At 38.9% G+C, this 24092-nt stretch overlaps 1 protein-coding gene across 3 annotated transcripts in view; it reads right to left on the bottom strand.

Annotated features, from left to right (window-relative positions):
* The window catches only part of mcama (melanoma cell adhesion molecule a), a 51167-nt gene extending 44014 nt beyond the window's left edge, over positions 1 to 7153 (bottom strand). Inside the window, exon 1 of one of the 3 annotated variants that reach the window (XM_084940824.1) lies at positions 6894 to 7153. In XM_084940824.1, the coding sequence (XP_084796950.1) occupies positions 6894 to 6957 (64 nt within the window). In that variant the 5' untranslated portion in view covers positions 6958 to 7153. Of the gene's footprint in view, positions 1 to 5878; positions 6407 to 6893 lie in introns of those variants that run through there. The other 2 variants (XM_084940823.1, XM_084940825.1) reach the window with 2 other exon arrangements.
* Between the last annotated feature and the right edge of the window lie 16939 nt (positions 7154 to 24092).

Below are 24092 nucleotides of genomic sequence, written 5' to 3'. Positions count from 1 at the left end.
TGAAGGATATAAGGAAATGATTTACAGTGCAAGGGCACTGTAACTCTTAAGGTGTAACTCTTATGCTCTGACTGTGCTGACATCATCCGCACAGCCAATCCAGCAGGGTAAAATATACCTCTACTTTACTTCACACTGCTCTTACAGTACTGGATAGAAATAATCAATCCTGTGCGAGCAATGCAGCCAAATCCAATATTTGTGAGTCAAAGAAGTGTGATGAAAAAAGCCCCTGAGCACTCTCTCAACAAGACGAAAAAAACCTGAACCTGCAAGATTCCTGAAAAAACTGAATTCTGCAATGCCTTTTAAGGGAACAAGTATTAAAAAATGAACTTAATGTGTTTCTGGGGAGATTTTTCACGTGTCTGACACTGTGTGATAACAGTTTAACGCTCTGAAGCAACCGTATGACAAATTCTTTACCTCCTGAATGGACACATATCTTCTTAAGTCTCATGAGTAATTTCCTGCATCCTTCACCCTGACTGAGTCTGCTTAGACAACCGTCTCTAGCTCTTAAAAGAGGTCCTATCTTTTCTGAGGTGATTGTTCACTTTATGGATTTCTCACTGTGGTGAATGATGTGCTTTGAATAACATACCAGGCGAGGATGTTTTGGGGCAGCTCTGAAGCACCAGAAAGGTAGTCGATACAGGAGAGTCCCTCCCAGAAGGACAGGGATCAAACTACAGAGGCAGCTGTTGGAAATAAAATCCCACTCAAACATCAACCATCCACTACACATGCAAGACAAGGCCCTTGAAAAACCTTTCAATTTAGGCTTAAGGGTGATGTCAGCTCTGTTCCTGCCAGCTAAACAGCTAGGGCTTTGATTTCCCAAAACATGTCTTGGATCTTCAGAGCATGCACTGGCTTCAAACCACAAACTGAAACAACAAACACCAATGAGTGCTCAAGCAAAATGCTTTTTTTTTTTGTTCCAGTCGATTTGCGGCAGAGAAGCAGCCAGGTTGAGCACCTTTTAAAACAAAAGGTATCAAGCCTGCTGTCTTGGTGCTGGCACACATTCAAAATGAAAAAAATAGTTATGTTCTCTGGGAAACTATGATACTTAGATCATCTTTTTCTCCGACAACAAAGGAAAATGCTTGGTTTGCTATCATATACAATATCCCCTCATAACCTCTAAAGCTATATCAAGTCAAATTAAACCACTCAGGTTTAAAGAAAGTGCCAGTCTTTCTGTCAAAAATGTCTTAAAAATCCTAACATTTACTAACATTTAAATAGTCTAAATCAAAACATGCAAACCCCATGTCTTAAAAGTCTGGAATAACACACAAGGTATTCTGCAATCTATTTAGAAGCTTTTAAGTTTGAATGATTAGCTAAAGTAATGAAAAAAGTTAATGCAATTGCTTGTATTTATTTAATTGTCCACTGTGCTGACCTACATGTTAGCCGAATTAGCTTACATATGCCTAATGCTACAGCAAGTCACCATTATAATACTACAGGGATCAAACAGCACACTCTCTTTAATGAAAACAATGAGCCAATACATTAGATTACATGGCTGTCATGCCTAGCTATCACTCAGCAAATGCACTAATCCCACATGGACAACTGCAGCCAACAGCTGCACACTTCCTGCCACATCCAGACAAGCCCAACAGCAAAGCGCAGGCATTCCCAGGCATTCAGCCACGGAGACGGATGAAGAGGAGGTCAGGGAGACCAGCCATTATTTACTAGAGAAGACTGACTCACTGCTTTTTTATTTTTCTACATGCTGCAAAAAATATTTTCTTAGAAGTCGAAAAAAGACCTGCAGGTTTACAGCAAATACATTGCACCCAACTTTTTTTAATAGCATATTTATATCTCTATGAATTTATTTTCATTTTCAAGTATTTTTCAATATGACCTTGGAGTCAACATGAATTTGAATGTCTCAATTACAGGATTGACTGTTTAATAATTCAACAGTCTGATATATTTAGAATATAAATAAATGTATATAAACCACAATGAATTATAAATAACATTGTAGAGGACTGCATGGTCATCACTTATTGACTAAAAATGACATTATTATTTTCATAACTCAACAATTCGAGAAATATTTAAAGGCGACATCTTTAGAAAGCTTGATTGATTGGCTTACTGTCCACGGATATTAAAATATGATATATGATGACAACCAGGAAACGCTTACATTTCAGGGTTTGAAACTAGAGCTGGTCCAGCAGTTGTGCTAGACAAATTGCCACTGCTATCTATTCATTATATTTCACATAAATAACAAATTACAAAGTCCTTCAGATGTGTATTAATTCTATCAAAAATGCTTAAAGCCAAAAGAATTTAAGAAAGTCTGAATGTGGGTAAGCATATGAAAGGGAAATAAAAGGGAACCCTTAATGTCATTTAACACTTCAACACACATAACACCAGCAACATGGTATTGTTTTTGATTAAGCATCATACTTTTAATACTTCAACAGATTTTTTTCCCCAAGTGATGTTAAAACTGATCAAATGATGTCAATACAACCACTTTTTAAACATCAACCCACCCCTATAGTATGCGGCTATCCGATACACCCATACTATAGGGGTATTATCAGGAGTCACTCCCTAACAGGCAGCTGAATTGTTCTCGTGCGTGTTTGGATACTGAATTTTCTTTAGAGCTGGAGTGAGCTGCTATGTAGGAAAACTTTCAAGTTTACTTCCAAGTGAAAAGTGTGTCTAAGGCCAGTAAAACTGGGATTTGGGGCTAACTTTACGACTTTTGCATTTTCTAGAAGGTGCCCTTAATCATTTTCAACAACAATGCGAGTTCACGGTACAGCTGGGCAGTATATCAATGTTTTTCTTTGCTTTCTTGTTATGTTTCCAAACAGAATATAAGTTGAGACATTACCAATTGTATTGATATAGCTTGCTTTTGACACTTGGTTCGACTTCCTTATGGTCCAACAATAAATAATATCTCCAAGGTTGAAGGCATATGTTATAACTGCATGGGTGTTCACAGTAGGTGGTGATTTGTGGAAACACTGTACTTAGAAAGAAATTGCTCTTCTTATTAGGGCTGCAAAAAACACTGATTCTCAGATACTGACCACTGGATTAGGTACTCATTTGCATCAGTATTAATAGCAGCAGTCCTGTTTTTATCTCCTCCAGTTGACACATAACTTCATACAGCCCCTCCCCTCACTAGCATCTGCAGTAGTTGACATTCACAACACTTAACAACACTTTAAGAGGAATTTCGAGAAGCCAATAAAGCTCCAGTTGCAACATTAATTGCTTAACAATGAGTCTTAATTACACTATCCGTGGGTCTGTTCGGATCCCAGTGAGGTAAATTTCAGCTTGCGATGGTCTGTGTGGACATCTGTGTAGCTACCTGTTTTTTGTGACAGTATGGACTTGTAGAAAATTTGAATTACAATGCGATCCAAGTGACAGACTTCAAAGAAGCGTAACGGGAATGACTACTCATCTGTTGAGTCTCCAGCTGTCCCTGTCTGCAGCAGAGTATAATCAAGGCATTAGCAATTTACCCAATAGCTACAAACCCAGACTCAGGGAGTCACAAGGTAGTGTACTCCTAGTGCCCATCCCAAGCCTGAAGGTGCATTTATGTAACAGCCACATTAGCTGACTGTTAATTATCATTAAGGTAACAGCCATGGCTAAACTTTGCAGGTGGGATGTGAACGTTATCAGCCCTGCACGTCTGTAACATTATAATAGACGATGTTAATTCACCAGGATAACAGAACTGTTAGGGTCTAAAAATCATTATGTTTCTCCCAACTGAAGCTAAGAAAAGTCTACCAGCAACCAAACAGAAATTGTGGCAGACTACCTTAACAACTGTGTTTCATCAGCAAACAAAGTATGGAGCCAATTCACCAGAAGCACAGCACCACCTCAGAAAACCTAAAAATATTGACTTTTTCGTTGTTAGCAGTCCCCAAGACAATCTTAAAATATTTGTCATAAATACACCCTGCAATTATGTTAAAACCTTTTTTGCATGATAGTGCCATCGCTGTTCTTTCTTTTTTTTTAACCGACTCTTCACTTTTAACTGATTTTCTGTCATTTTTTACCTCTTGTGGGATCCAAAACAGTGAGGAGGATTGAGGAATTTCCCAGTATCTGTATTATTATGACAACGATACTCCTTAAACACAACAGACTTCTTTGACAAAAATCGCCATTTCACCCTGCAGATCATGAAAGTTGCTGGTCTACCACTGTGTGACCTTTTTTTTTAACAGGTTAATCCAGTTCTGAACTAACCCTTTCAAAGACCAAAGTCAAATAACAACACAAACAAACTAACCAGTTGATGCAACAGTAAACCAGCACCTCCTATCTTTTAGCAGGTACGCTGAATAACTGACTTTGTCAACAAAGCACAGTTAGCGGTACACTACGAAACAGCTGCTCGTTTTAACATCACAAAGAAATATTTATTCAGGTAAGTTGCAGCAGTTTCTTACTACAGTCTGCGGTACTCACATGTAGTTACACTAACATATATTATATAAAAGCATCTGCCAGTTTTCTGAATGCAAGAGGCACTTTACACACACAAACTCAGAGCGGATCCCTCCGAGCCTCCAAATGCACCGATGGATAAAACCTTGTTTGGTTAGAAATATTTCATAACAGCATTAACTAAAAAGGCCTGTCTGCTTTCCCTACTCTCTGTTCTGTAAATGTCATCGTAAAAGCTCAGCCACTGCTCAGATTTACTGCTCCACCGCCATTCCCGGACCACTTGCTCATTCTTTTAACAGAACGTGATGATCATATTGATGAACATTGGACTCTGAAATCAATAGTGGGTTGTATACAGTGCATCAACAAAGCTTCATGTTTGGGTTTCTTCTCATGCTCAGGATGGGTTCATTTCCATGCAGCAGAAATGCTTTTAGCCACAAATTGTATTCGAGTAAGTGCCCTTCAAGGTCCATTAGGGAGTAGTTCAGTTTTGACAGGGGCTGGTTTAGAAGCTCTTTAGAGGTCCGGGGTCTCTACCAAAGGCTAATGACCTAATCCAAAAACAGACAGCTTTACTTGGTCTCCAGAGGAGGTAGAGGGGAGATGAGGATTAAATAGAGATAACCCAATTAAGACAAGGCTGATGGAGTAAAAAAAACGTGGATTTAAGGAAAAAAAGAGGGATAAGGTCAGGACAAAGTGAGTTGCGAGAGGGTGGATGGTTTGGGTGGAGAAACTGACTTAATGAGTTTTGATTAATGTGTTTTGCAAATATGATTCTAATAAAAATTTAAAGACACCCATATCAAATGAATAATTTATCTTTCTTCATTTTTCATGTTCATTTAAAAGGATCAGCCACTGTAATGAAAGCAGTACAGCATTTAACAGTCCAATATAAAGTTGAAAGCACACAGCTGTATCGTCGATATACAACACACTCTGGTTGATCATGTCCTTCAAAATGAGAAGGTGCATGGTGCCATTACCCTACACTGGTTAGATAAACGGTAGAGTTGCAGTTAGCTATCCAAAAACTTCAAGTATTTTCCCAGTTACCCTACTACTTCTACAAAATTCCATAAAAAATTAATCATCATAATTTTCCACAGCTCAAGGGAAAAGCTTAAAATAGCTAAAATTGTCAGACAGTACAAAACCCAACAACCCAAAAAGGTTCAGATTGTTTTGAACCTTTAAAAAAAGTCAAAATATTGAAATTGAAATGTTTCAGTCCACCCACCTTGTTTTTTAATATGTCATGTAACTTAAAGGGGCATAAAAGGAAGAATTTGCAGTTATTACAAAAGCATTCAGTATTGTACTTTTTTGCAGATTGATTATTCAACAAGCTTCAAACCTTAAACTAATGTTTGCTTACCTGTGAATAGGTTTGATGAGCCCCAAGTCCTTAAGGCATACTGCTTTTCTCCGTCTTATTTTGTACTCAGACAGACCAGACAAACAATACACGAGAACCTTTCACTACCGGGAAACTATAGGTATTTTTCTCAATTTGAGCCAATCTGGTCAAGAGAATCAAAGAAAATTGTTCATAGAAGCCCCAACTAAAAAGATCTATAAACAGCTTCTAACCTCCACAGCTCCCTGAGGCAATGAGTCACGCCTTTGCAAAAATATTCACAAAAGGTAAACTCAGACTGGCTCTTAAAATGACACAAGCTGAGGATATACAGACACAGAAGCAAACAAACAAACACATTGCACTGCTCTGTGCTTATCTATCCCATCCTTTAACTAAAGAAAAACAAAATGCCCCTGCCTTGAAAACTCAACCCTCTTCTAAATTTGGTGCTGTGGTCTACATAAAGTGTTGTGGTTCTTTAGATGTTCACAGCAGTCGCATTAAACCTTTACCAACTTTCTTCGCAGACCGAGAAGAGTTTTATAACACACGAGCTCGACGCATGCCCGCGTGCACGCGCTTAGCTCTGCGGGCTACAGCTACGCATTTGGTGCTTAATTAGCATCAATTACGCAGTAATTAAACACACCTTTAAAGGCGACATTTCACGAAGACGACAAGCAACTTAAAAAAATAAAACATGCAAAACGTGTAGAAGTCAACACCAGGAGGTTCATATTTTACTATATTAAAATGAGGATGAAAATTCAACACAGAAGCCAAAAGCTTGTTAACGGAATAAGATAATGAACTCCTCAGAAGCACGCGACACAAAAACACGTCAACGTCTCGAGCAAACAAAACAAACGCTCCGAAAATTGTCGCCGCATCCAAGAAGAGACACGCATCGTATTCTCATTCAAACTCTGCACTCCTCCACGAAACTTTTTTTCTTTGATAAAAACGAGCAAAAAAAGCAAAAACAAAAATAAACCGTGCTCTTTTACTTCTCGATTTTTTTTAAACTCACCGCTCACGTGCAACAGGCAGACCTGAAGAAACAGCAGCAGAAACGCTCTACGAAGGAAAGCCATGTCTTTTGCTGCTTGTCCGTATCCAGTCCAAAACAAACTGAAGCCAAGTGGTGCGTCGACGAGAAGTTAGCAGCCCGCTGGAGACGGAGGAGAGAAGAGGAGGGGAGGGTGGAGGAGAAGAGAGGGGAGGGAGTTCAATTAAAGTCTCAGTGCGGCTGGGATCTCGTATTGTGGGGCCTTAACGTGTGTGGCAGAGGCACAGAGCTTATCGGTGTTTTCTTCTGCTGCAAATTCACGTTGCATAGATTCCTTCTTGGTGGAAAGTCCTCAAGGTCACTGTTTAATATGCCCACCTTATCACGCCTCCGCACCTTTGAGGCCAAATCGCATGGCCTGTTGGCTGCATTCAGTTTAACTTTGCGCTAATGCTAGATCAAGGTTAAAAGTTTATTTATACAGGAGTCTGAAATTTAATTTAGGAGCTACCGGGCTGTAGATTTTTGTAAAATATGCTAATAAGCTGTCCAGATGAGAGTGATGCCACATATCTAGAGCCAGCAGGCAGTTAGCCTCGTTTAGCATAAATTCTGAATGACAGCTTAACAAAAATATGCCTACCAGCATTTATGAAGCTTACCAATTAAGATTATATATCTTGTTTAATAGCCTACATACAGGAAATACGTGTAAAGGGGGAATAAAATGCTCTCATATGAACTAGATTACACTATATCTTAGCCTCTGACTTATCACATTATGTGCAGATTGTAAAATTAAAATAAGCTGACGTGTATTAATTAAAAAGCTTCATAGATGGAGGTTTGTTTGTTTTTTTCTGTTGTGTTTTCTGATGGTTAAGACTGCTGAAATGAGTGTGCCAAACTTAAGACTACTGAGAGGCCAGCAAAGCCTGTTTTTAAGCCAGACAGTGATTTTAAAAAATATTCAGGGTTAGAGGAAAACCTCAGCCCTTGACTTGTGCATCTGAAGAACCAGATGGCTCTATTAAGATGTGGAGGACATTTGGCTGGTATGGTTTGGCTCCCTTTGCCTTTTCAAGGAAGAAGTGCCACTCCAAATAAAAACAAAGCTGTTTTACTCTGCAAGGGGAAATCTTTTTATTATAATTAGAGATACTGATGACAGTGCCCACAGGAAGGATGAGGATTTTCACAGTCACCAGAGTTCAAATTATCAACACACTTATGGGAGATTACAGTTTAGACAGCACTATCCACCTACACGGTTGGCAGCCGACCTTATGAACTGGATGTGCAATCAACTTTGACAAGGACATTTGCCTCTAGTCACCTTGCTTTTCAAAATATAAACAACAACAACAACAACACAAAAAGTGCATATTTACAATAATATATGCATAGGACACTCACAGAGAAATGCCTTCACAGTTAAAAAAAATGTCAAAATATTTGTCTTAGATTGAAGATACAACACAGAATGCAAAGAAGACAAACAGAAGAGAAAATTTCTTTAAGTGCAGAAGTTTTGTGTAATTATATTATGCCTTTCTTTAATTGAAATATTCAGAAGATTCATCAGAATATTGTTCTGTATTCCTCAACTATCTCATCTGAACTTACTTCACCCACTTACTCTTTCCCTTCTTTCAAGCTCCACAACTCCTCAGATATTTCAGACCTGATTCGTAACTCCAGGCCATCTACTTGCAACCTGGACCCTCATCTAGTCCTCTTTAGAAGTTGCCTCCTCTCTCTGGTCCCTCTCATCTCTGTCAAAACTGCTGCAATAAACGGGATTCTGAAAAAAAACAACTGGTGCTGATCCTACCAACTTCCTTTCTAATCAACTTTTCATTTCCAAAATTCTTTTTGCTATTCAACGTCATTCACTTTTATCTCATAACATGTTGTGTGAACAATTTCAGTCTGGTTTTTGCTTTGTTCATAATTCAGTGACTGCACTTACAAAAATTACCAATTACATGGCAGCTGATTTCAGTTTACTTACTATTCTCATCCTTCTTGACTTCAGTGCGGCCTTTGACACTATCAGTCATATCACCCTTCTCAAAAGATTATCTTCCATTGGTATCACTCACACTCTACGTGTCTGGTTTAAATCCTACCTATTTGGGTCGTAACCATTAACCACCACCTTTGGAAATTCAGGGCTTTGTCCTGGGCCCCTTCCTTTTTATCGTTTATCTTCTTCCCCTTGGCAATATCTTCCATAAATACAACATCAATTTCCGTTCCTGTGCAGATGACACCCAGCTCTACCTCAGTACCAGACTTACATCCACTTTGCCTCCACACTCTCTCATCCACAACATATCTGAAGTAAAATCTCGGTCATCTTCAAATTTTTTTCAAATTAAACACTGACAAAACTGAGGTTCTCCTCATTGGTTTCAGCAGTATCCAAAATTGACCATTTTTCCTTAGTCATTAAGAATTCCTCTGTGTTCCTCTCCTCACAGGTTAAGAGTCTGAGTGCCATTGTCGATAGTAATTATATTACCTGGTCGGCATATTTGTATCTATGTAACATCAGCCACCTTCACCCCTCCCTCCCTCCCCATACCACTTCTATCATTGTTACTTTTCGCCTGGATTACTACAGTTCCCTCTTCTTTGGTCTTACTCACAAATCCCTTCATAAGATTCAGCTGGTCCAGAATTCAGCTGCCCGTATTATCACTAGAACCACTCTACACACCACATCACTCCTGTTCCGGCTTCACTGGCTCCCACTGAAATTCCACATCAACTTCAAAATTCTCCTACTGGTATTCAAGGCCATCACCCCTCCATATCTGTCTGACCTTCTCCATGTTGTCACTTCCTCTTGTACTCTAAGATCTTCTTCCTTCCTACACCTGACTGTTCCCTCTGCTTGTCTCACAATCAAGGGGTTCAGAGCTTTTAGTTGCCCTGCTCCCCGGCTCTGGAACTTTTTATTTTCCAATATCAGATATATTGATTAACCACCACCTTTGGAATTTCAACTTTAAAGCCCGTCTGTTTAAAATGGCTTTTTACCTATGGTCACATTTCCACTTATAGTTTTTATTTGTCTTTCTGCACAAAGCCATCCAGTTAGTGTCCTCTTTAGTTATGCTGCCCACCACAATTTTAGAAGAAGCACTGTAAACTACTAAACTGCAATAACTTAGCCCTTAAATTTCAAACTTAACACTCTGAGTGTTTAAGTTTTTCATTGCCAAACTGCATGAATTAGTGTAATTATAGTCAAAGTGTATCGGAAGAATTCATCTGAGGATGACAGTGACTTCACTGGCCTGGACTCCCGAGGCCCATCCATAACCCTGGCATTGTCCACTTCCATCATTAGAACATCCAATGGGGAAATGTATTCTGAAGGAACAATCTTCCAGATTGTTCCAGCACACCACTATTTGTTTTGGCAAATAGTAGCTCAGCACCTTGCAAAGACACTTTATTTTCTCTAACTTGTCATCACTATACACCATTTATAACACGGATGAAAGATACAAATTGTCAGTCTTAGATACAGTAAAAAGGATATGGAGCAAACTATGTTTAGGAAGGTACAAAGCCAACATAGACATAAGCTCTTCTGGGCTCTCACATGTTTTGAATGGCCTCGGTTCATTAATGAACTATGTTATTTTTTCCTCCGTTTGAAATCTTTGACCTAAACTAAATTTGCCTACAGTGGGAGGGACCTCTTCCACAGTACATGGAAACATCTGATTTACATTCTATCAGTAAAGCAAATTTGAAGGTTCAAACCACCTTGTGGTGCAGTTTGAATTCAATGATGTGTTGTTTTCACTTCAGATAGATAAAAGTGTTAACACTAGACTGTGATTTCAGAGACAGCCACTTAGTGTTTGCTTGCTTGTTACTGGTGTCCGAGGCAGCAGCTAGTTGAAAAACCCTATCTTCTTTAATCTCTGAGTTACTCATGCAGCAGCTGCTAATGTAAAACTGCAATTCTGGAACCAGCTTTTACGACTTTACTACTAAAAAACAGTCCCTTTAAATCAAAAGCTTTTCACAGTTATTCCAGTTATCCACTGCTGAGTAGAATATATGCTCATAATTACTCAAAGACACAGTGAATTTACTGATTATTGCATCTATGCATGGTTGTCAGACACCTGTCTAGGTATGTAGTCTTTTCACCTGTTTGTCTTTTGTCTTCAGACTGAGGGACATGTGGGTCTACCTTACTCAAGTCTTAGAACTTTGGAGTTTTGTCCAAAAATCACATAACCCACAAAAGGGGTTTGTACTAAGACACCTGGTAAAAAAGACTTTTCTATCTTTATGTCAAGCAGTTTTGCTCATATGTCTTCCTCACCTTGAATTATTGAATGAATCCTGTATTTAAATATTTTTTGCTTGATGGAGGTTAACAAATTTATCATCACTGTAAGTTTCATCAACATATATTTAGTTTTGCGAGTTTCAGTGTGAAAACTGAGCAAAGTTTAGACACACTGGACTGCTTCCAATACAGCAGCTCCCAGTGTTTTTATCACTGCATGTGGGGTCACCTTGGCTAACAGCTGCAGCAGAAAAGTTTCCTGGAGTTGGTCACCCAGTTGTTCGACCCCCATCATAAGTGAAATTACAGCTATGGGCACGATGCAGGCATTAGGCCTGGAAACAAAAGCCACTTTGCACAAAACACTTAAAAACCCCTATAGGTAAAACAGAAAGAGCTTCCAAGCATGCCAGTGATTGGTGCACAGATTTTGTCCTTTGTTAGAAGCTCACTATCTCTTGCCTCTTTCTACCTCACTCTGACCTAATTAACTATGTTACTGATAAATACAACCTTCCTTTAAGGTATAAAACCTTGCAGCAGCATTGTAGCCAAAAACTTTGAATGAATTCTTTAATAATTTGCCATACTTACATACAAAATTCCTAACACTAAACAATGTTTTGCTTTATTTACATGGATTTGGCTGCTGTATGGAATGCTGTGGGAAGGTGTTTGTCTCTTTAAAACCCACCAGTCACACCATGTCTTTCTGTTATTCCCCTTCAGGCTGTTTCTCTGTATGTTTAGTCAGCAAACTGACTCAACCTACACCTACTTTGCTCACATTTGAGACTTTTATCGTGAAACTGTTACACTATGACTTGTCTGTAGTGATGTTATAGCAATAATTACAAAAAAATGAATGTTTTGTTGCTTTATATTGACCAATCCAGTCATAAATCATCTGACCATTCAAAACAAATGCAAACAGATGTTCTGCTTCATTTAAGCATGAATTTTACATGTTACACACTTAATTGTATGACTGCATTTTTTTTTTTAAATAAACTGGATTAGCTAGAATTAGAAACTTGGAGTATTAGGAATGTGAAAAATAGTGACGTTATTATGTTTGTCCTAATTTGTCTGTCATATGTTATAGTGGTGGCTGTTACCAATGGTCAGACTGACAGATGAAGTTAGGCCGGAGTCTCTGTGGAGTCTATGTTTGCAGATGACACTGTGATTTGTAGTAAACAGGTGGAGGGGAGCCTGGAGCCTGGAGAATGAAAGTTAGTAGAAGCAAAACAGGAAATGACAGATAAAGTTGCAATGGGTAGCGGTAGTGAAGGTGGATGAGGTTAAATACCTGGGGTCAGCCATCCAAATAACAGACAGGGCACTAGAGGAGAAGAGAGTGCAGAAGGACAGCTCAGGTTAAAGTTAGAGAGACAAGACTGGGAAGGTTTGGACAGGTGCAGAGGAACGTTAACGCTCAGTTCATCACTCTAAGATTTCCTGTTGCTGCTGATTTTTGGTGCCTGTTTGAAAATGTACATGGATTAAAAAAAAAATTTATTCAAGAACAAGAAAATGATTTTTTAGTAGATTTACACCAGTCAGTGCTCACAAACTATCCTATTTTTGGAAGCCACACAAAGGGCAGCCAATCAGAAGAAAGTATTTTGGATACTTTTGGATAGTGCAAGAACAGGGGGGCTGCATTAAAGGTCAGTATATTTGAACTCAAAGAATAAACAGTCTAGTCTGACAAACACCTATTTCTTGATTTTGCACTGGGGTTACACTTATATGAGTCATTACTCAGTCAGCGTTGTCAACTCAAAATAAACCTAATGCTTCATGCTGAAAAGGGGATAGCAGCAGCTGCACGCAGTGTAAAAGTGTATATTGCGCCTCACATCAGAAAATATTTGGTTTGAATAGAAGCCAGCTTTTCTGTAGGAAATCTTTCTCACATGTACCTACCCCTTACTCCTGAAATGATTCTCACCAGGCTTCTCTAAAAAGGGAGTTTTTTTTTTCCAACTCTCGGCCCACACATTTTCTCCTTTGTTAATACCAGAGGCTCGGTATCTCTCGTCTTCTTCCACCTCAGTCTGACCTAGTTACCCGCATTACTGATGAATATAAGCTTAGACCTCCCTTTGAGGTAGAAGCCTTGCAACAGTATTTCAGCTGAAAACTTTAAGAGAATTTATTTAATAATTTATCGTACTTTGAGATGCATGAGAGTTGCTTCAAAACACAGTATTCAGATAGAAAGTGAAGTAAATGTTTTGCTTTATATGCATGAATTTGACTGCAAATGGCATGGGGATGTCTTATGTCTTCAAAACCAGCCAGTCACGTCATGTCTTTTCTTTATTTCCCTGCAGGCTGTGTCTCTTTATGTTTAGTCAGCACTTACCCAACCTGCATGTGTTTTTCCATCATTTTTAGCTTTGCACCAAATTGTGCTCATATTCAACCGCTTCACATTGGAGCTGTGATCCAAACTTATGCAAAAGTTTTCACATTTAAAATTTGTGGACTTTTAAATGCTTGTTAATGCATAACAAAGTGAGATGTCTGAAACCATCAATTTAACACTGCAGTGTTGGTAAGGAGTAAAACGCCTTTACAAACATGGTGACACATACCTTCTCAGACACAATCTGGTGCTGTGTAGTGGTCATCTTAAAAGCCCTGTCTTTTATCACTTACTTTGAATACAGAAATAGCCACAATCAGCGACAGCTGTTGCCATTATCTGTGACATTTCTGGCATCTGATGACTCTATGTAGCACTAAATAGTGTTGTGATTATTGGGCTCACTGATTCAGTTGTCTTAGAGTCATTATTTTAAATTTTCGCATTGTCCAACAACAGAAAAAAATGTCTGGAGAACTAAATTGTGATGTTTACATAGTTTGTATTGCTATAGTTGCAGCTTTTCTTTTGCAGAAATAAAGTGATTGGAAGGGGAACAGAGCAGAGGCTAAAGGGGTGCCTGCTCCACTTGGTACCAGATATAAACTATATATAAACTTTTTGCCAGCACATCTGTGTAAATCCAGTGGGAAGAAGGAGGATGTAATGGTTTTCACCATGAATGTTTTGGAGACCTTCAGCTAGATGATCTGATAACTTTAGTGTAGACACAACAAGCATCATGTACCTGACTCATGCTTTAAAGCATGTGCAGTTCCTCATCTTTGCTTTGAAGCAACTATTATTACTCTCTCTTGAAATTACAAATGCAATATTATTATAACTCCTGTTCTGTTACATGTTAGCTCATTTATGACCATGACATGCATACAGAATGACATAGTTCCAAAGTTTGAACAGAGTCAGCTTTTCAAAATTAAAACTGTGTTTTGATGTGTTGGTGCTGTGGTTGACGGTTAGTTAAATGTAGCCTTTAAAAAAGAGATACTGTGGTTGCTGTGTGTAAATAGATCTACTTTGTTAAGATTGGGGAATCTTGTTTATGTGCTTAAAAAGAGAAACTATTTGTTTGAGGTCTAGGAATAATTTAACATGGTTAAAGGAACCAGTGTTGGCAGAAAACAGGAAGTAAATGGTGATTGCCTGTATGTTAGTATATCAACATATAGTATCTTCCCTTTTCAGAGAATGTGGCTTTATATTAAAGCTTGCTATATCTTTCATTTATCAAAAACAGTGTTAAATCCAGTTGAGTCTCAGTTAAATATCTGCAATGTCTGTTCATGAACTTTTTTCTTCTTCTAATTTAGAGCCCAATTCCCTTTGCTCTGCAGTCATTTTACTATCACTTCTGTTGTCCGGGGAAGGGTGTGTACAGGCATGTGCTACATGCATGACAGATGGTATGGACAGCCCACTTCTTTTCACCTGCCATGAGAGGGGAGCTCCATCAGAAGAACATAACATGCCTGAGGTTTTTGCTATCCCCTCTAGTTCACAGCCCCCCCTCTGTGCAGGCGGCCCAACAAAGCATGTGCTCTCATAACTCAACTTTGACTGGAGCTCGTGAACTTTTTGCCAGGAGGCAACAAGGAAAGTTAGGCATCTCTGTAAAAGCTTTTTGAAATAATCGAATGCATCTGACCTGCTTTTCAGTGTTCGTTTAATCATTTCTTTGCCTACTCATGAGACACTTCACTAGTTTTTGAACATAGCTACAACTTAAATCACTGCGAGGAGTAGTAGTAGAAATAGTTTGCATTTTTTTTTTATTAGTAGTATGAGGTGAGATGTGTAGAATCAATCAAAAATATACAGAAAACAGAGCCTCTGTCCAGCCAGACTCCAGTTTGGTGCAGAAAAGCCACACACGAAGGCTGCCACAGAGATTAAACATCCCTCTCCAGTATCAGATTTCTCAGTATCTCTGCCTGAGTTATCAACCAAACGAGGACTGGAGAGCCACGAGGAAAACACCAGCCAGAAAGAAAGAGAGAGATTAAACTGAGAAGTAATTCTGACAAGCTTAAGGCAGTCTAAGGCATCTTAAAAATCAATAAACAACCATGAAATGTATGATTGATCAGTTAACAGTAAGGTAGTGGTGTCATGAATGGTTTATACTTGTATTACTATACTTATAGTGACGAATAGCCAGAGAAACTCTTGATGATTACATGTCTAATAAAGTGCTGATGTTATAAGTGTCTTCTTGGAAAATCAGAAAGTGAAAGGATTTTGAAAAACAACCAGAGAGGGTCAGTGTCTGCTGGTGACTGGGAAAAAAAGAATGTATACAAAGGTTTTAGTGAAATTAAACATGGTAACTAATTTGATTATTTACCCATAATGTGTGTCATCACACCATCTATTACCCCACTTGACCTAATAGGTAACTGGGGTAAGCTTATGCAGGATGTTCAGCTACGACTGGCAAAAATGGTTTAGAAACATTCAGACTTTATAAAGTTTACTGCTGCCTTGGGCTTCTGCATCACTTTAAATCAGGATTCTGAATCTATGCAGAGCTCTCAGCCGTGTTACACGGTCAACAATGACTGAGTTTCAACTGATTTTGGATGAAGTCTTCAGCTTTCAGAGAATAGTAGCCTGAGTGGGCTGCTAATGCTACCAATTACTGCATGCATTAAGTAAAGTAAATTACGTTAAAGGTTTTATTAGCATTATTGTATTTGAGTTAAAGGCTTCTTTATGGTACCCGTAACCTCTCTTCACTGACGTAAAGGTGTGTGCCTAAATCAAGCCCATTAGATGAAAGCTGTTGTTGCTTTGTCTAGACTCTGAAAGTAACAATCCCTCACCAGTAAAAGTTCATTTACAGCATAAAACTATTCATCAATTAAGAACTATTACAATTTTTGTCATTAGGCAAAGAGATTTCATAGTTTTCTTGGGGTTGGTCGGTATGGGTGTTGTTGAAAAACTAGCAGTGAATGGTTTGGGAAGTAAGACCACAACTAGACATATGACCTTGACCTCAGGCTTTTAGTAAAAATAATTAGAGTCTTGCTGTGGACAGATCATTAGCCAGGCTAACATATCAGTTTAATGTGATGACTGAACTAGGCTCCTGAGTGGAGTTGCCAAAGTATCAGCGTTGCCAGATTGTAGTCAGTAACTAAAGTGCACATTCCTGAGACAGGATTTTGATTCAACACGCGCGGCACTAAAGTGAGAAAAAAGGACTGGAGTCAGAGAGACCGGGGTGGGTTGATAATACACTAAAAAATCTATATTCGTCTCTTTAGTTCTTGGTTCACAGACATAAGTGGAGGGCCACACAAACATCCCTCACCCATAGAAATGAAGTCTGTTTTATATAACAATGAAAAGACAGCGAGAGACTTGTGAGAAAAGGTCTTTGAAGTGGGCAGAAATCCCAACCCTGATCGAAAATCCTTCATTTCCCTCCAATAATGGAGCTGGGGGGAGTCAGAAAGAAAGATGATTCCCCTCTGCCAAATCTTTCCTCTGCTGTATTTTAAATCAACTCTGCCTCTTTGTCATATTCCTGCCTCTCACCTTTTTCCGTACTTATCTTTATTGCAGTCATCCGTGGCGCCGAGGAGTGGCTGGAAAGCAAGACGGGAGAGGGCGGAGGGAGAAGCCATGTGTCAGCTGTCACCCGTTAGTGTGTGGAACTGAAGATTTAATGTTTGTGTACACATAACCTGGCATGAGACATAAAACTGATATTCCTGTTAACTCGGTAAGGTGAGCTTTTAAATGACAACAAACAAAAAACTGTAAATGTCAAGTTAAATGTTTCATTGTGTTTTTTTTACCAAGCCAACAGAAATCTTTGGATGTTGGAACCCCAAATATTGTTGCTAAAACAAACACATTTTTATCTTGATAGGACTGTCTGACTCAAGGCTCAGGTGAGAACTTATAGACCTCTAACTGTATAAGTGTAAACAAGAATCCTAATTTAACCATTTTGTTTTCTAGCCAAACATGTGCCACATATTTAATTCAACATGTTGAAAAAATCTCTGATGTCTTCCAGTAACTAAAGAAATGTCAACACAGGCCCTGGTTTCTCATTACTATTAAAGCCAGTTATACTCAGATTGCACATCACTGTGCCATTCTTTGTTTTGAGCTTGTATACAGCAGATAAGGGATGCGGTGGAAGATAAATGGGTCATGTGGGGTTTCAGAGCCAACTGTCATAGGGCAAAAGGTGAGATAGCTCTTGGAAACGACTGCAAGTCTAAACAGGGTGATAACAGCTTTGTATTTTCTCTTATTTGGTACTTATATTGATTTAGTTTAATCGATGGTGCAGATTTTTCTGGTTGAACACTATGTGATACAGCAGTGGATGCTGATAAACATCATCAATTAAGATTGCATAAATTTCTCATTTCAGTCTAATCATTAAATAACTGCCTCCCAAACTTACACGATTAAAACTAGTAAACTAACATAGTAGATTTACAAAATTAAAATTACAATTATTAACTACGGAAGGACAACACACCCACATGAGGCTGGTGAATTTCTTTATTTAGAGGTTTTGCTACAACTGAACTGGTTTTCTGCAGATCCAGGGGTCAAACAGGAAGCTGTAAGAGCAGGTAGAGGAAGTACGGTGGATTATTCTGGGTGGGGTTTAGATGCAAGTTTGTTTGGCTGCACTGTAACATGAGTTATTAGCTGTTCTGCTGCAGTGTTTTGGATTAATCAAAAAAAAAGGAAAGAAAAAAAAACAGCTTCTCCAGCTGTGCTTCACTTGTATGAAGAGTCAATGTGGATTTTACTATAATACTAGAAAAGCACTACATAAATGTCAGACCATTTACCAAAACTAACCAACTACCAAAAATAACCAAGCATTCAAAACAGAATAACTAAGCAATTCACTATATCTATATCTATATCGATATATCCATATCGATATAGATATATATCTATATCGATATATCCATATCGATATAGATATATATCTATATCTCTCTATATATGTATATATATATATGGTAAATATTAAACAGCTCCAATCTCTCGAGCTGTTCCCACGAGATGATAACTGTACACTTTCGTGCACCAACATAAAAACGTAATCACCTAATGGCTTAAAAACTCTTTACAGTAAGAAAGGACATGGTACTTAATCATCATCATCATCATCATCTTGATGTCCGGAGCCTGGAGTGAGCCCACACACTGGCTGCTCCGCTCACACAGATTGGGAGCAGAGTGTTTCACCACAGGAGTGCCAGACAAAGTCAAGGGCCGATGGTTTGAGCAGACAGACACTTACAGAGGAAGGGGTGGGAAAGAAAGGACACCATTCACTAAAAAAAAAAAAAAAAATGGCAGGGGGCTTTAAGGGCACGCTTCCCTGTTCAAGCAATGGATTGCAAAACCTTGCCTGTGTTGACCAGGGGAAAAAGATTTATGTCTGTGATGTCTTAAAGAAAATTGCAGCAATCAAACTAACAATCTTCCAAATGGGAACGGGAGGACTGCTTGGCCAGAAACGACATAATTAGACAGAGGATTCTTGTGTGTATTGACTTAACTGCTTAGTATTCAGGCTGGAAATCTTGCACTGCACATTGCAGTTTGAGTTTCAAAGCAAAGCTCATCCTGCAGCATCACCCAGGAAGACAGAACGAAAACATTAGGCTGGAGGAGGCAGAAGAGAAGAGTGATGGAAACTGCCAGGCTGGGCATTAAATTATATAACAGATTGTTTATATTTATTGCTATAATGGTCTTTTTGTTCCAGTGTTTCTTCCTTAAGTCGTGTTTGGTTAAGGGTTAAGCTTCTCTGGTTACCAGGTTATCTGTTTATATAATACGTATTGGTAAGCATGCTAAACAAACTAAATACACAGCATATTTCTTGGTAATAGAGGAAAACACAATTTTGCACAAAAAAGTTGATCCGTGATTGACTTCTTAACTTGAATTCTTGGTATGTAATGTTCATAATACAAATCAAATAAATGAATAACCCATTGTTTACATTTCTTTCTTTCTTTCTTAAAAAAACAAACATTATTTAACATATCTTGTACGGCACTCGTGCACTGGAAACACTGAATAAATTGAGCTTACAGTCAGAGCAGATTCTGGATAACACACAAAAAAGAGATCCATGTGCTTTCACCTCCATTAGCTGCGGTGAATTTTGCCCGACCGGAGGCACACTGGAACTATACAGAGACACTACCCAGAATTTCTGATTAGATCATAGCTGGAGCATTGTGTGTTGAGGCGATCTGTGTGAGTGTGTATACGTAGTTGTTTTTTTTTCTAAAGCTGAGGGCATAAATGGGTTAGGGGACCTCATGATGTTTTGGGGGTGGGGCAACTGATTGTACCTCCTGCCATTGCTCAGATCGTGTGACAGGGTTTGCCCTGAAGGAGACTGTCATGTTACCGGTGACCCCGTTAGAAAGATTGTTGCCATGGCCACAAGACGCCTTAATGAACTAATGAATCACTCTGGCACACCTCAGCTCAGACGCATCAGTGTCTCGTTGAGGGCACGGTGGGAGGGAGCAGAGGGGTGCGGTCAGGCCTCCGCACTGACTCAATAAGAGGGTTTGCTTGAAGCAGACTTGGGGACCCAGGTGGCCAATTGTTCGTAAATGTACTGAATCAGAATTTGGTCAGGGGGAGCTCTTAATCATCTGCAGAAAGCACACTTCTCATTCATTCTTCTCTGATTACATTAACAAGGCGTCTAGGAGCATGCCATCTATTTTTTCTTCACATAATGGAGAGACTGAAACCTCTTTTGTTTGCACTGAATTACATTATGTAAAAAAACAAGACCGTTTAGTTGTTATATCCCATGATGTCAATCCAGTATTAAGGAAGAGTTTAGCATTTTGGGAAGTAATTGTATGTTTTTTACTTACTAAGTACGAGATGACATTGCTGTGGTATGAGGAGATAATCAGTCAAGTTCAGGATAACCTCTTGAATCTGAGGTAGGAAAATCTACCTCACCTTACACCTGGTCTCTATGAATAAAGGGGCAACATCAGGCAGGTGCAGTCACTGTGTATCCTTAAGTTCCGTTATGGCAGTCAGGTTGCCAGGTTTGGCACCAATGGCAACTTTAAACGCTACAACGAATTACTTGGTGGGTGGATAAACTGTTTGTCGGGACACAATTAAATCACACATATCCCTCCCAAACCACAGATTGCCGTAGAAGTAAGCAGAGCTCATACAGCCACATCAAAAGCAGCGGATTAAGGACACATGCTGAGCGCTCGAGTTGGGAAGCCTCTCCTCTGGCTCTGATTACCTTCTTAAAGTATAAGTAATGTTATCCGTCTTAGCAAGACTTCAGAAAAGTTGCCTACAGATGCCGTCGTCATTTGGGTTTTAAATCATGGGGTTTGATGGGAGCTTAGATTGTATATAAACAGTAGATGCAGACACTATGATGTCACTGACTGGCATATGAACTCCACTCTTGAAGATTCAGCATTTTGGTTGTCGCCATGCTTTTTTTCTTAACCCGACATAATGAGTGAGGGGATGGTCTGACTGAGAAACAGAAGATACTCACACAGTAGCTACTTTCCAGTAAAAAATAGCAACACAGTAAAGTATTTCCTGCTAAATATAAAATAAATATGACCATAATTTACTAAATTTGCTTCATGCCATCTTGAAAAAGACCCGAAACTAGTGACTGAGACCAGAAAATCATTTTTAAAGTCTTTACTGAAGTCGAAAATTAGGGGAGAAGTAAAGTGATTATCTCATAGATTTCAATATAAATGGACTTATTTCTGCAGCCAGTGGTGTCGCCACCTGCTGGCTAACAGAAAGACTGCAATTTTAAGATGCTTCTGCATTGGTTCTTTCATGGCAGCACTTTGAGACAGTTATCCACGCCTTTCTTACCCATATGGAAAAGAAATAGTAAAAACTTGCATAAAAAGACTTGCATAAGATGTGGCCAACTTCATATAGTGAATCATGTAAGGCTTATATGATTTACTCATGAAAGTGGCCACTTTCTCATTACTTTCATATATTGTTTTAGGAAGTATCCAAAACATACAAGTTTCATTTATATAATTTTTCAAGGGATCTTATATCTGTTTTCACTCTTGTATGCTTTTCATACAAGTTTCACACAAGACAGATGCAAACTTTACAAGATTTATATATATCTTTTCCATATGGCTAGCACTCAGCTGGATTACTGTAATGCACGTTATATTGGGGTCAGTGCATCATGCATTGCTCATCTACAGAGTGTGCAAAATGCCGCAGCTTGTCTTTTAACCGGCACTCGAAAGTTTGAGCACATTTCCCCTATTTTAGCTTCACTTCACTGGCTGCCCGTTCATTTTAGGATTCATTTTAGGATTCATTTTAAAATTATTTTATTTGCTTTTAAAGCCCTCCATGGCCTAGCCCCATCTTATCTCTCTGAGCTGCTACAGCCTTATACACCCACCCACTCTCTCAGGTCAGCTGATCAGCTGCTCCTGAATGTACCCAGGACTGAGCGTAAACTTAGAGGAGATCGTGCTTTTGCTGTAGCAGCTCCAAAACTGTGGAACGATATTCCTTTAGAGATTAGACAGGCTTCTTCTCTACCTATTTTTCAATCACTCCTGAAAACCCACATCTTTACCCTGACCTTTGACACCACGTGAGATGTTGGCTTTTATTTTTAGTTTTATTTTAATTGTTTTTAGTTGACTCTGTGCTGTTTTATCTTGTTTTTCTTAATATAAGGCTGTTTTAATTTTTATGTATTATGTGTTTTATTTAGTTATTTTTGCTGTTTTCTGCTATTCTACTGTTTTTAACTTATTTTCTGTACAGCACTTTGGTCCTGTGCTGGGTATTTTAAAATGCTTTATAAATAAAACTGGATTGGATTGGATTGGATTGGATTGGTGTCACCTTACAGATCCAGAAGAGATGTCCATCTTTTACTAGAAATACAGTTTACATTGTGTTTTTGCAGCAGAGGAATTGAAAAACAGAGCGGCAACAGAGCTGTCTTCTTCAGCGGATTTAGTGCTGCAGTTCATGTAAACCTAAAGGATTTCTCCCAGATTTATAAATATGTAGTGACTCACACTCACAACAAACTCCTCATCCTGAACACAATAGTTCAAATCCTTCTTAGCATTTCTCCCCCCCTAACATTACACGGAGCAGCTCAAATTATATTTGCTCCTGTTGAGTAATCCTGCTGAATTTAATTTACTAAAAAACAAAACAACAACTAAGAAAACAGGATTTGAATTGATGAGTTTGAGCCTTCGGGCAGCTCTGATAACAAGCTTTAACCCCTCCTTGCTCTGCCCTTTTAGCTGTTTACAGCTTTACACAGAAGAAATGGGAGCTTTAATGCACTTTTCTCGGGTATCTCACTGACTGACGCATGCACTTCTAAACTGAAATGAGAAAATGTAAGCAAAGTCTTGAGGAGACCTGGCGACAGACCTCTTAACACTTCACAGGACTAATGGGAGCTTCTATTCCTTGTTTATGCACTGAAGGGCATGTAGAGGGCCAAGACGGGCCCCTCGAAACTGGCCTCCTGTTACTTGAATGACAACCCCAAGTGTGTTTGCTAACACCATTAACCTTAAAACATTAAATTATCCAATCACATAAAAAGTCAAGTGTTTAGTATTCCCAGTGGTGTTATTCCCAGTGCTCAGAAGGGCAGCAGGTCTGTTTCGGTGCAAAGGGTTAGCAGGTTTTATTCTCATCATCTTTTTAGTAGGCTTGTTTTCTTAGCAGTACTTACATGTAGTTATTTTATGTTCTTTTGATTTGGGTTCCTGTTGCATTTAGATTCTCTTTTTGACCTTTTAATACTGGGTTAGCTGAAAGAGGTCTCCCTGTTATTTTTGACTGGTGTCTTAGTTGCGATCCCATTGTTTTTTGCTGGTTTATTGCAGTGTTGTTAAGTGATGTGGCACTGTTTTCTTGCCCCTCCTGTGCACCACAGGCAGCTGTGACACAGCATTCAACTCTATTGTCCGGGGTGGCTTTTTATAGTGTGACGTGTCTTGCAGCTGCCAGCCATTTAGTGTTTGCTTGATGTTTCATTTGTGGAAAGTGAGTAATGCCTGAATTGCAATGTGTAATTTAACATCATTAAGTTTGCTTGTGTTCTTTAGATTTACTCAATTTTGCATTCCAAGCATTGGATTTTAAAGACAGTGCCAGACAGTATTGGTGGGTATTGCATGTCTATCAAACAGTTGTCTCACAACATTCAACACCAGCGCAGGGAGTGTTGAACAGTTTATATTGCAAAGTGGAAAGTAATAGGCTGGAGGTTGTCTAATTAGTATAGCAGACTCACAAGCTTGCACTTAAAAAGAAAATGCAATTACTGACCTACGTCGTCCTTCCGTAACTATGACTAAATGTTTTTCTTGCTTAAACTTAACCACAGTTTATTTACTGCCTCCGCAATCTTTCTGTTAACTCAGCAACAGTGTATACATAAGACAGA

Source organism: Perissodus microlepis, chromosome 10 (assembly GCF_051167445.1).
Source record: "Perissodus microlepis isolate ML-2025 ecotype Zambia chromosome 10, ASM5116744v1, whole genome shotgun sequence".
NCBI classification, from domain to species: Eukaryota; Metazoa; Chordata; class Actinopteri; order Cichliformes; family Cichlidae; genus Perissodus; species Perissodus microlepis.
This window is presented reverse-complemented; position numbering and strand designations above follow the sequence as displayed.